General features: G+C 47.7%; 1 protein-coding gene across 1 annotated transcript in view; it reads left to right on the top strand.

The window, feature by feature from the left end:
* The first annotated feature begins 2,102 nt into the window (after positions 1–2,102).
* The window catches only part of LOC147116265 (uncharacterized), a 54,116-nt gene continuing 42,130 nt past the window's right edge, over positions 2,103–14,088 (top strand). Inside the window, exons 1-3 of the mRNA XM_085992035.1 lie at positions 2,103–2,113; positions 2,520–2,587; positions 2,729–2,833. Of these exons, the coding sequence (XP_085848161.1) occupies positions 2,103–2,113; positions 2,520–2,587; positions 2,729–2,833 (184 nt within the window). The remainder of the gene's footprint in view (positions 2,114–2,519; positions 2,588–2,728; positions 2,834–14,088) is intronic.

Consider the following 14,088-nt stretch of genomic DNA (forward strand, 5'->3'; position numbering starts at 1 on the left):
CTTGGGCTCTTGCATTGTTCCACGGAAACCCAGCGTAAGCTCGAGGAACAGCACCTCATCTTCCGATTAGGCACTTTACAGCCTTCCAGGCTCAATATGAGTTCAACAATTTCAGATCATAACCTCGGCCCCTATTACATTTTTATATATATTTTTAGCCACACCTTTGTGTGCCCTTCCCCCTTTTTTCTCTCCCACATGACAGCTGTCTCTCATTCTGCCAGCGCATTTCACACCTAATCTAGAGCCGTCTTTTGTCTCTTTACTAGTCCTACCACCATCTCGTCTCATTTTGAATACCTCTTAATGTCTCTTCATTCTCTTTTGATCTTTCATCCCCATTTCCCAGCCCCCAAACTGTCCTTTTAATCTGTTTCATTTCCTGTGTTTTTTCAGTCCTGATGAAGGGTTTCGATCTGAAGTTGACTCTATTTCTCTCTCCACGGATGTTGCCTGGCCTGCTGAGATTTTCCAGCATTTTCTATTGTTATCACAGGATAATTAGTATGGGCGTGAAAAAAATCTTCCTGGTCTACATGCCAGATTTCTGCTCAGGTTGAGGCTGAGCCATGTGGTGAACTCAGGCCTGCCTTGCTTCAGGATCATGCTGACATCATAACATTGTCTCTATTATATGTAACGAAATTGTAAACCTGTTGTTATAAACGGGTTCGGAATTCTGTTATACATAGCACAAAGCGCATAAGTAAAGCAGGAAACCGTCCCACTCCTCAGCCCTCCCATCCTTCACTGGGATTAATGCAAAATTCACCCGAACAGATTTTTAAAAGGAGGAAATAGAGTGATGTGCAGTTGTACTAAAATCAGAAATATTCAAAAACAGATTACACTTCGGTTGTGCACTTGATGTGTTGAGTATAAGTAGACACAGAAACAAATGCTGATTTAATTTAGCGGTGTGTAGATATTAACTGTGGTGTCATATGTTCAATAAACCTAAAAGACTTAGTGCTACAATCCGAAATACGTTATATTTCATTGTAGAAACTGGTAGCATGTAAAATGAGCTGTCATTAAGATTTGAAAGAACGAACTTTAATTTACATTTCACATCATCGCGTTGTTGGGATCTCACAAAGCGGTCCACAGCCAATGGATTTTTTTCTGAAATGCCATCGCTGTTATGTCGGCAAACGCAGAATGTGGACACAAGGTCGCACAAACAGCAAATAAGTTGAATGACCAGCATATTGAATGTTAATTTGGGAAGGATTGCTGACTGGGAAACTGGGAGAACTGTGCATTCTTCTTCAAAAATATCCTGGGATCTTTTACTTCTACCCAAACAGGCAGACGGTTCCTTAGTTAACCTTAAAGATGGCAGTTCAATCCAGGCAGAATTCCCTCAGTACCATATATTATATCAGTGGACATTTCCCGTCAACTTTACTATTTATAATGCAAATTGCTTCTGTAAGTTTGTCAAGCGGCAATTGCGCCCTCTCCGCATTAGAGGCATTGCAGCGCCGCCACTGGCAGGAGGGTGTAATTGCAGCCTAACCGTTTTAACATAGGAACTTTTCATTTTAAATATGAATATCGGAATTTACAGGACAAAATGTATATGACTTTAAATGGGTATAGAGCTATGTCTGCATGCACTGGTCCAGATATCACACAGCTTCTAATCTTGTGTCGCCTGATGACTAGACTCCATTTTCATTTCCATGTAGTAATGTGTTCCAAAGTATCTGGTTCCGCACAGAATACAATTAACTAAACTTTGAATATATTTTCTAACAGCTGCTGCGCGCACTTCGATCAGCTTGCCTCAAACTCCCAGACAAGTAACTAAATTAAGGGGGACAGACAACACCTTCCAGTGCTTAGTCCCCCGGCCCCTTGACAATTCAGGGTAAACAGGGTAAGAATGAATATCTGCAAAGAGGAGCCGATAACAGAAAACTATTTACTCTAAAAGATAATATTGGAATCGTTTTTTTTGAGTTAGTGAACGTGACTTTCCGGGACTCTGGAATGCATCACTGCGCAGTGATCCATCAGGGAGAAATTATTGGAATTGGAACAGGATTATATCTAACTGTGACCGGCAAGTGACCGGAGTCAACGGGAACGTCCAAATGTATCAAATGTAACACGGATGATGTTTTGTCATTGTTTTACTGCACCGTCTTTGATATTATCAAACAATTATTATATTAATACATTTACAGTGAAACTCTGCAGAGAATTGCTAATTATATGGCATATAGTATGACGTTCCATTTGCTGAGTTGTGTAATATGCCAACAATATTAACCAGAGTAAGTAACATGTTGCTCGATTCATTTCAAAGTATTTCTTACATCAGACTTCTGAAGATGGAAGTTGCGGAACAAATTCCAATGATGACTGGTTGAAAATCTTTTCGATTAATGCGCCGCTCCCGCTCTAAACACGCCTCTCTCAGGGAGCGACTGAGGATACCATTCTTCTCCCATATCTTATGTTTAATATCGCCCCAGTAACCTGATTTTTCTCCATTCTCTGTTCCGCAGCTGCCCCAACTCCATTGAAGATTTCCCCCGGGACACCCGAGATCAATTCAGCTGTGTCTCTGACTCTTGTATGTGAAACGGCTTTGTTTTACCCGGGCGATTTAACCCTCGTTTGGTATAAAAATGGCCTCGAAACCGCAACTGGGATAAATTCCACTAAACGACAGAACACTGAGGGACTGTATGAAGTTTCCAGCCCTTTTGAAGAGACGCAGCCTGTGCCGAACGGGGGGCTGTTTACATCTGTTTGGTATCTCATGCCTCCCTCCGGACTCCCGCCATTCTCATCCACACTGTTGCCAATTCTGACCCAGGTACGCGGCTAAGAGGCCAAGAAGTGAGGTCAGCTACTGTTAAATTCTGAAAGGGTATTTCATAGAGTTTGTTCATATTTGGTCTGAAAGATAATGGAGTCGGTTTCTTTGAGTTGCTGAATGTGACTTCCCAGGATTCTGGAATCTATCTTTGCGCAGTGATCCGTCAAGGAAGTCTTAAGAGTCAAACTCTGCACACAACTAATAATTATACGGCACAACATGACGTTACATTTGCTGAGTTGTGTAAAATTCCATCAATATTAGCCAGATTAAGTAGCATGTTACTGGATTCATCACAAAATGTTTTTACATCAGACTTGTGATGATGGAAGTTACAGAACAAATTCCAAATAGCAAGTAATTTGTGGTCAGCGGCGAAGCAAAGGCGTTTGCTGCTGGCGGTGAAGTTAGCTTCCCACAAAGCTCTCGCGCGCTCTCTAGCGAGAGGTTCGGCTTTTCCGACGTGTAATTGGAATCAACGCAAGTTAGTGAGGAATTTCTAACACAAGCTGCTGTGACCTCAACAAGCTGTCTAAGCAGCTAATCAAAATGCAGCATTCTCAGAGCCAGCAAACCAGGAAGTGGCTAAGATTCTTTGATTCTAAGGGACAGAAATTCCCTACCTTATCGCCACACGTTAGCAGGGCGTAATGTCAAGACTGATGTGCCATCAATAACTCAAAGACAAGGAGTTTAAAGGATTCAACTAAAGGCTTTTAATCACTAAGAACATTGCAGGTCTTTCCACATCGGGTTCGTCTGATAGAATGACTCATACAGCTCTTGAGACCTTTATATGACAAAAGACAGGGGCGTAGCCAATACACACAATAGGAAAAAGGGGGCGGTACACACAATACAAAGCAGGTAAAACACAGGGGCTGATGAAGGCATATATTTCATCACATTCACCCCTTCTACAGATTTAGTCTGTCCGGGGGTGTGATAGTCCTTCCTGAACGTCGCAACAGTACCTCGGGTTCCGACCGGGAGTCCGTGGTGCCCTCCTGGGCATACCCATGTGTTGGGGGTGTTGCAGGTACTTCTGGGGGTGGTGAGCCTGGGGATGGTGGAGGTTCTTCTGGGGGTGGTGGTGATGGGTCGTCGTCGCTTCCTGCCGAGGCGAGGTCCTTTATGGACACGGTGTCCTCACGCCCATCGGCATGCTTGACGTACGCGTACTGTGGGTTTGCGTGGAGTAGGTGTACTGCCTCCACAAGGGGATCCGTTTTGTGGCCCCTCACATGCTTCCGTAATAGGACTGTCCCTGGGGTGGAGAGCCACGAGGGTAGGGACACTCCTGAGGTTGATTTGCGGGGAAAAACAAACATCTTCTCGTGAGGAGTGGCATCAGTAGCAGTACACAGTAGCGACCTTATTGAGTGGAGTACGTCTGGGAGGACCTCTTGCCAGCGGGAGGTGGGGAGGCCTTTAGACCTTAGTGCTAAGGTGACCGCCTTCCACACTGTCGCGTTCTCCCTCTCCACTTGCCCATTACCCCGGGGGTTATAACTAGTGGTCCGACTCATGGCTATCCCCTTCAATAGCAGGTATTGGCGCAGTTCGTCGCTCATGAACGACGCCCCCCTGTCAGTGTGGATGTAGTTAGGCACGCCGAACGTGCAAAACAGGTTGCCGAGGCACTTGATGACCGTGGCACTGGTCATGTCTGGGCAGGGGTAGGCGAATGGGAAGCGGGAGTACTCGTCCACAATGTTGAGAAAGTACACATTGCGGTCGGTGGAGGGGAGTGGTCCCTTGAAATCTAAGCTCAGGCACTCGAATGGCCATGTAGCTTTGATCAGGTGGGCTCGGTCGGGCCTGAAAAAACGGGGCTTGCATTCCGCACAGGTGCGGCAGTCCCTGGTCATCGACCGGACCTCCTCGATGGAATAGGGGAGGTTACGGGATTTTATAAAGTGAAATAGCCGGGTGACCCCCGGGTGGCAGGGGCCATTGTGGAGGCCCTGTAGCCTGTCCCCCTGGATGCTGGCACACATCCCTCGTGATAGGGCGTCGGGGGATTCGTTGAGGGCCCCTGGCCTATATATTATGTCGTACTCAAACGTGGAGAGTTCGATCCGCCACCTGAGAATTTTGTCGTTCTTGATCTTCCCCCTCTGTTTGTTGTTAAACATGAAGGCTACCGACCGCTTGTCGGTAAGCAGGGTGAAGCGTTTGCCGGCTAGGTAGTGCCTCCAGTGCCGCACTGCCTCCACTATGGCCTGGGCCTCCTTCTCTACTGAGGAGTGCCTGATCTTGGGCCCTTGGAGGGTTCTTGAGAAAAAGGCTACGGGCCACCCATCCTGGTTGAGGGTGGCTGCTAAAGCGAAGTCGGACGCATCGCTTTCGACCTGGAAAGGGATGTTTTCATCCACTGCCTGCAGCGCGGCCTTCTCAATGTCATGTTTAATGCTGTTGAAGGCGGCGTGGGCCTCGGCCGTGAGCGGGAAGGACGTTGATTTCAGGAGGGGACGGGCCTTGTCGGAATAATTGGGGACCCATTGGGCGTCATAGGAGAAGAACCCCAGGCACCTTTTCAGGGCCTTGGGAGTGTTTGGTAGGGGTAGCTCCCGTAGGGGGCGCAATCGGTCGGGGTCTGGACCGATTTCCCCGTTTTCCACCACGCAGCCCAGGATACAGAGGCGCGTGGTGCTAAAGACACACTTATCCTCGTTGTAGGTGAGATTGAGTCTGAGGGCGGTTTTCAGGAATCTCGCGAGGTTCGAGTCGTGGTCTTGCTGGTCGTGGCCGCAGATGGTGACATTGTCTAGGTATGGGTAGGTGGCTGTTAACTGGTTCTCATCGACCATGCGGTCCATCTCCCGCTGGAAGACCGAGACCCCATTCGTTACCCCAAAGGGGACTCTGAGGAAGTGGTAGAGGCGTCCATTCGCCTCGAAGGCTGTGTATGGACGGTCCTCTGGCCTAATGGGGAGCTGGTGGTATGCCGATTTTAGGTCGATGGTGGAAAACACCCGGTATTGCGCAATTTGATTAACCATATCCGCTATGCGGGGCAGAGGGTAGGCGTCTAGCTGGGTGTATAGATTAACCGTCTGGCTATAATCTATCACCATCCGCTTCTTTTCGCTACCCTTAACTACTACTACCTGGGCGTGCCACGGGCTGGTACTGCATTTGATGATACCCTCCCGCTTGAGTCTTTCTACTTCCGATGCAATGAACCGTCTATCCTCCCAGCTGTACCGCCTACTCTTGGTCGCTATGGGTCGACAGTTGGGTGCGAGGTTGGCGAACAGAGAGGGCGGCTTGACCTTCAGGGTAGCCAGACCGCACACTGTGAGGGGCGGCTGGGACCCACCGTAGGTAAGCGTGATACTTTGGTGGTGGCACTGGAAGTCCAGACCCAAGATCACGCTCACACAGAGATCTGGCATTATCAATAGTTTAAAATCTCTGTAATCAGTGCCTTTTACCGACAACATAACCGCGCAGAAACCTGTAATTTTTGAGGTATGAGTCTTATCAGCCATGGCAATTTTGCCCTGTGTGGGGACTATCGTTAGTGAAAGTCATTTTACCAGGCTAGGATGAATAAAGCTTTCGGTGCTCCCACAGTCAATCAAGCATTTAACCTTGTTCCCGTTTACCTCTATGTCCATCATCGATTTAGACAACGGATGCGGCCTGGATTGATCCACTGTGATCGAGGCCACCAGTGGGCCCTGGAGGTCCGTGTAGTCGGGGCAAGATGGTGGACTCCATGAGGGTGGACAAGATGGCGTCCAAGATGGCCGCCCCCACGGCGCGCACGCGGCGGTGGTGGAGTTGGAGGTGGGGTTCCCTCTGCAGACTTTGCTGAAATGTCCTTTCTTCCCGCATTTAAAACAGGTGGTGCCCTTCGCTGGGCACAGATGCCTGGAGTGTTTGTCCTGGCCGCAGAAGTAGCATTTCGGGCCCCGATGCATCGCGGCAGTAGTGGGGCTCCTGGGTGGGGGCTGGGGCTCCGATGGTGCTGGGCTGGCCTGAGACCTGGGAGGTGAAGATGGCTTCCAAGATGGCGGCCCCCACGGCGCGCACGAGGCGGAGTGGGCCGCGTGACCTGAGGAACAGGATTCAGAGTTCCTCTGGGCCATATCCAGCGATCGCGCTATGCCCATAGCCTGTTTTAAGTCCAGTCCCTCCTTTTCAAACAGTTTCTGCCAAATGTAATTTGAACTGAGGCCCGCAATAAAGGAGTCTCGGATCAGCTCCTCCATGTACACGGTGGCAGACACGGCCTTACAGTTACAGTGTCTGCCCAGTACTTTTAGGCTTAGCATGAAGTCCTCTAGTGACTCACCATGCCGCTGCGTGTGAGTAGTCAGAAGATGCCTGGCGTACACCTCGTTTATTGGCCGCACCTAGTGGGCCTTCAGAATGGTGCAGGCATCCCCGTAGCTGGTGGCATCTTGGATGAGAGGGGAGACCCGATGGCTCACCCAGTTTCGCAGGATTCCTAGTTTCACGTCTCCGGTGGTGGTTGCGGCTGCTATGGCGGTGGATGAGTTTGCGATGAAAAATTCGAAGCATTGGGACCAGTGTCCGAACTGTGTGGCTGCGTCTGAGGCATGGGGGTCCAGATCCAAGCGCTCTGGTTTCAGGAGTCGATCCATCTTGGTGTTTTAGTGATTAAAATTGATGTGCCATCAATAACTCAAAGACAAGGAGTTTAAAGGATTCAACTAAAGGCTTTTAATCACTAAGAACATTGCAGGTCTTTCCACATCGGGTTCGTCTGATAGAATGACTCATACAGCTCTTGAGACCTTTATATGACAAAAGACAGGGGCGTAGCCAATACACACAATAGGAAAAAGGGGGCGGTACACACAATACAAAGCAGGTAAAACACAGGGGCTGATGAAGGCATATATTTCATCACAAAGACAATGGCAGCCACCACTCTTTCACCAACTGGTGACGGGTCCTGCAGCGTCCTCCATTTTCAAAGTCCCAGTAGCACTACCATTAAGAGTTGTTGCCCTGCAAAGAAAAATGGTGGAGTGGTGACGTCAGTCGATGTGCATCGCCGAATTAACATCACCACGGTGAACTTTGACCCTAGCGCTGAGTTCAGCGCTGGTTTCTAAGCACGCCGGGAGAACCCAGCCTGCAAGCAGATTGACAGAGGCGCTGTCAGCACCTCTTAAAGGGTCACACGCAACAGTAAGGCGAAGGTTGGGGATGGCATTAAAAGGGAAATTAAAGAAGCGTGCAATAAGGGCACAGCAGTCATCATGGGTGACTTTAATCTACATATAGATTGGGCCAACCAAATTAGTAACAATACTGTGGAGGAGGAATTCCTGGAGTGTTTACGGGATGGTTTCCTGGACCAATATGTCGAGGAACCAACCAGAGATCAGGCCATCTTAGACTGGGTATTATGTAATGACAAAGGATTAATTAGCAATCTTGTTGTATGAGGCCCCTTGGGTCTGAGCGATCATAATATGATTGAATTCTTCATTAAGATGGAGAATGAAGTAGTTGACTCAGAAACTAGGGTCCTCAATTTAAATAAAGGAAACTACGATGGTCTGAGGAGCGAGTTGGGTAGGATTGATTGGGGAATGGCACTCAAAGGGTTGACGGTGGATAGGCAATGGCAAACATTCAAAGACCAAATGGATGAGCTACAGAATTTGTTCATCCCAGTTTGGCATAAAAATAAAACAAAAAAGGTGACTCAACCGTGGCTAACAAGGGAAATTAGGGATAGCATAAGATCCAAGGAGGCGACATATAAATTGGCCAGAAAAAGCAATAATCCTGAGGATTGGGAGCAGTTTAAGGATTCAACAAAGGAGGACAAAGGGATTAATTAAGAAAAGGAAAATAGGATATGAGAGTAAGCTATCAGGGAACATAAAAACTGACTGTAAAAGCTTTTATAGATATGTGAAGAGAAAAAGATTGGTGAAGTCAAGCGTAGGTCCCTTACAGTCAGAATCAGGGGAATTTATAATGGGAAACAAAGAAATGGCAGGCCAACTAAATTCATACTTTGGTTCTGTCTTTACAAAGGAGGACACAAATAACCTCCCAGAGATGCTGGGGAACATAGGGCCTGATGAAAGGGTGGAACTGAAAGAAATCAGTATTTGTAGGGAAATGGTGTTAGGAAAATTGATGGGACTAAAGGCCGATAAATCCCCAGGGCCTGATAATCTACATCCCAGGGTGCTTAAGGAAGTGGCCCTAGAAATAGTAGATGCATTGCTGGTCATCTTCCAGAACTCGATAGACTCTGGAACAGTACCCATGGATTGGAGGGTAGGTAATGTTACCCCACTATTCAAAAAAGGTGGTCGAGAAAAAGCGGGGAATTATAGACCGGTAAGCCTGACATCGGTAGTGGGGAAAATGCTAGAATCTATTATAAAAGATGTAATAGCAGAGCACTTGGTAAGCAGTGACAGGATCGGACAAAGTCAACATGGATTTACAAAAGGTAAATCATGCTTGACTAATCTACTGGAATTTTTTGAGGATGTAACTGGTAAAATAGATAAGGGAGAACCAGTGGATGTGGTGTATTTGGACTTTCAGAAGGCTTTCGATAAGGTCCCACATAAGAGATTAGCGTGCAAAATTAAGGCACATGGGATTGGGGGCAAGGTATTGACTTGGATAGAGAACTGGTTGGCAGACAGAAAGCAAAGAGTTGGAATAAACGGGTCGGTTTCTGAGTGGCAGGCAGTGACTAGTGGGGTACCGCAAGGATCGGTCCTTGGACCCCAGCTGTTCACAATATATATTAATGATCTGGACAAGGGAATTGGATGTAATATCTCCAAATTTGCAGACGATACAAAGCTGGGTGGGAGGGTAAGCTGTGAGGAGGATGTCGTGAAACTCCAGTATGATTTGGACAGATTGGGTGATTGGGCAGAAACATGGCAAATGCACTATACTGTGGATAAATGTGAGGTTATCCACTTTGGTGGCAAAAACAGGAAGGCAGATTATTATTTGAATAGCAATAGATTGGGAGAAGGGGAAGTGCAAAGAGACCTGGGTGTTCTTGTGCACCAGTCGCTGAAGGTAAGCATGCAGGTGCAGCAGGCGGTTGAGAAGGCAAATGGTATGTTGGCCTTCGTAGCAAGAGGGTTCGAGTACAGGAACAAGGATGTCTTGCTACAGTTGTACAGGGCCTTGGTGAGACCGCACCTTGAGTATTGTGTGCAGTTTTGTTCGCCTTACCTGAGGAAGGACGTTCTTGCCATGGAGGGAGTGCAGTGAAGATTCACCAGGCTGATACCTGGGATGGCAGGAATGACGTATGAGGAGAGATTGTGTCGATTGGGCTTATACTCACTGGAGTTTAGAAGATTGAGAGGGGATCTCATCGAAACTTATAAAATTCTGTCAGGCCTGGACAGACTAGATGCAGGAAGGATGTTTATGATGGCCGGGGAGTCCAGAACCAGGGGTCATAGTCTAAGGATAAGGGGTAAGCCATTTAGGACTGAAATGAGGAGGAATTTCTTCACCCAGTGAGTGGTGAACCTATGGAATTCTCTGCCACAGAGGGCGGTGGAGGCCAGTTCATTAAATATATTCAAAAAAGAGTTGGATATACTTCTTGAGGCTGAAGGGATCAAGGGATATGGGGAGAAGGCAGGGACAGGGTACTGAATTTGGATGATCAGCCATGATCTCATTGAATGGCGGAGCAGGCTCGAAGGGCCAAATGGCCTACTCCTGCTCCTATCTTCTATGTTTCTATGTTTCTATGTTTTAGGTAAGTTTGCATTTAAGGTTTTGGGCTGGGTTTATTTGATTTTACTGAAGTAGTGGCTTGCTGCAATAGACCCTATAAGTTTTTAAGTGTGCAGGGATTGCTGCTTTATGCTTTCAAGGCCTCAGATGGTAAAGGAAGTGTTGTGTCGGTACCTTTTTACCTAGACACAATTAGAACTCAGAACTCAGAGATTCAAACATGAAGTGCTTTATTCGAAGGGAAGAGAAGTTCTGGAGAGTTCCGAACAAAGAGAGCTAAACTTAACCAAGAGAACACCCAACCAATTATCTGCTGTGACAGCGCCACCACAGGCGGGAGGAGAACACACAATACATAACATATTCCTCCCCTCTTAAATGGAAGGTCCACATTATTCCTCAACATGTAAATTACTTTCAATGCACTCAACTAACCTAGGGTAGAGGTCGACTGCCTCAACCCCTGACTTTACCCTGGGGTTTATTCTGCCCCAGTCTTGTGGGTAAGTCGCTAAGCCTACAGATCCAAGCGTCTTGGAGGCCGCCGCTCTCTGACAGAATACCGGCGGTCATCGCTGGCTTCCACAGCAGTAAGCATTGACACAGGCCTAGATGGAGAAGGTGCCTGTGTCAGTCGAAAGTCCGGAGTTTGCAAAGGTGGAACAGTCTCTTTGACTTCCTGTGTTGGAGAAGAGCACTGTGGCAAAGGATGCTGGTTTGCGGTATGATCCGGAAACAGTTCAGGCCAACCAGCCGTTGGAGCCTCTGTGGCTGTCTCTGCTCCTAGCAACAGTTGATCTGTGTGTCTTCTCCAGACGATGTCCTCAGCAGTCTCAACCATGTAAGACACAGGGCCCGTCTGCACGATCACCGTAGCAGGAACCCATTTCGGTCCAGTGTTGTAGTTTCGAGCTAGGATGTGCTCTCCCAGATGAAACCGTCTCTCCTTGGCTATTTTCTCTCTCTTTTCAACTTGAGCTTGTTGATGACTGACATCTTGCTCTGCCCTTGGAGGTTTGAGTAAGTCAGAACTTGTCCGCAACTGCCTCTTCATCATGAGCGAGGCGGGGGAAGTTTTGGTTGTGGCATGCGGCTCGTTCCTGTAGGACAAGAGGAAGCTGTTCAGACGTTGGTGGATTGAGCCCTGACCTTGCGATGCCTTCAAGGCGTGCTTCAAAGTTTGCACGAACCTTTCTGCCTGGCCATTAGTAGAGGGATGATAGGGCGCAGACCTGATGTGTTGGACACCATTCACATGCAGGAAGGTTGCAAACTCCTGTGATACAAATTGTGGACCGTTGTCACTTACGAGTTGTTCCGGTGAGCCATAACGGCTGAACATGTCACCAAGTTTCTCAATTGTTTTCTCTGCCGTGGTAGACCTCATCACAGCAACCTCCGGCCACTTAATATGAGCGTCTACAACCACCATAAACACCTTCTCTTCGAAAGGACCGGCGAAGTCCACATGTACTCACTGCCACACTCCTGCAAGCCAACCCCAAGGGTGTAGGGTTGCCAGCTGTGGAACATTCCGGACCCTTTGACATGGGGAACATGTTTTGGCTTTCTCCTCAATATTCCCATCGAGACCTGGCCACCAGAATTAGCTTCTTGCCATTTCCTTCATCCGAACCATCCCACTGTGGCCTGTATGAAGTTGTTGCAGTATAGGTTCCCTCAGAGGTGGCGGAATGATGACACGGTGTCCCCAAAGAAGACAACCTGCCTGGACGGAGAGCTCATTTCTTTTTGAAACATAAGGTTTCAAACTAGGAGAATCTCCTATAGCTCTCCCTCGAATGACATCGTCCATTACCTCAGACAGGACTGGATCGTTGCGGGTGTACCTTCGCACCTGAACTGCAGTGACAGGTGCTCCCTCCACTTGTCTAAAGTAGAAGATGTCTATCTGACGATGCTCTGGGGGAGTAACAGGCAAGGGTAGCCTCGAGAGACCGTCTGCGTTGCCGTGCAAGTCTGATTTGCGATATTTGATGTCGTATGTGTGTCCTGACAACAATAAAGCCCACCTTTGCATTCTGCTTGCAGCGAGAGACGGAATTCCGGTGTGGGGCCCGAAGATTGAAGTCAATGGACGGTGGTCTGTCAGAAGTGTGAACCTTCTCCCAAACAGGTACTGATGAAATTTTCGAATTCCAAAAACGATTCCCAAGGCCTCGCGCTCGATCTGCGCATAGTTACTCTCGGCCTTGTTCAAGGTGCGTGATGCAAAGGCGATAGGTTTCTCTTCACCCGAAGGCATGATGTGGGATATGACTGCTCCCACACCATATGGTGATGCATCACATGCTAGCTGCACGGGTAGCTTTGGGTCGAAGTGTGTCAGGACCTCCGATTTCAGCAATGCTTTCTTTGCTTGGGCGAAAGCTTCGTTGCACAGTTCAGTCCATTTCCATGTTTTGCCTTGACATAGCAACTGATGTAACGGCTTCAGCAATGTTGCTAAGTCTGGAATAAACTTCCCATAGTCGTTAAGTAGCCCCAGAAATGAACGTAACTGGCTCACATTCTGGGGTGCTGGGGCCTCCACGATCGCCTTGACCTTTGACGGTGCCTTATACAGGCCAGTAGCATCAATCACATGCCCCAGGTACTCAACTGAAGACTGAAAGAATTCACATTTGTCTTTATGAACTCTGAGTCCGTACTCTTTCAGTCATTGTAGTGTCGCATCCAAGTTCAGAAGATGATCCTCCTCATTTGTCCCAGTGACAAGGATGCCGTCCAGGTAGCACTGGACTCCTGGCAGTCCACTCAAAATCTGATCCATTGCCCTTTGGAATAGAGCAGGGGCTGACGTAATTCCAAATGGAAGGCGGCAGTACCTGTATAGCCCCTTGTGTGTCACAATTGTCAGCAGCTCCTTTGATTTGTCATCGACATGCATTTAAGAACATAAGAACATAAGAAATAGGAGCAGGAGTAGGCCATACGGCCCCTCGGGCCTGCTCCGCCATTCAATAGGATCATGGCTGATCTGAATCTAGACTCACGTCCACTTCCCTGCCCTCTCCCCATAACCCCTAATTCCCTTATCTGCTAGGAAAATGTCTATCTCCATTTTAAATTTATTTAATGTTGCAGCTTCCACAGCTCTCTGGGGTAGCGAATTCCATAGATTTACTACCTTCTGAGTGAAGAAGTTTCTCCTCATCTCAGTTTTGAAAGAGCAGCCCTTATTCTAAGATTATGCCCCCTAGTTCTAGTCTCACCCATCAGTAGAAACATCCTCACCGCATCCACCCGATCAAGCCCCCTCACAATCTTATATGTTTCAATAAGATCGCCTCTCATTCTTCTGAACTCCAATGAGTAGAGTCCCAACCTACTCAACCTTTCCTCATACATCAACCCCCTCATCTCTGGAATCAACTGAGTGAACCTTCTCTGAACTGCCTCGAGAGCAAGTATATCTTTTCTTAAATATGGAAACCAAAACTGCATGCAGTATTCCAGGTGTGGCCTCACCAATACCCTGTATAACTGCAGCAAGACTT

The sequence above is a fragment of the Somniosus microcephalus genome, chromosome 6 (genome assembly GCF_052327205.1).
Source record: "Somniosus microcephalus isolate GS21.2 chromosome 6, FLI_Smic_1.0, whole genome shotgun sequence".
Classification (NCBI taxonomy): Eukaryota; Metazoa; Chordata; class Chondrichthyes; order Squaliformes; family Somniosidae; genus Somniosus; species Somniosus microcephalus.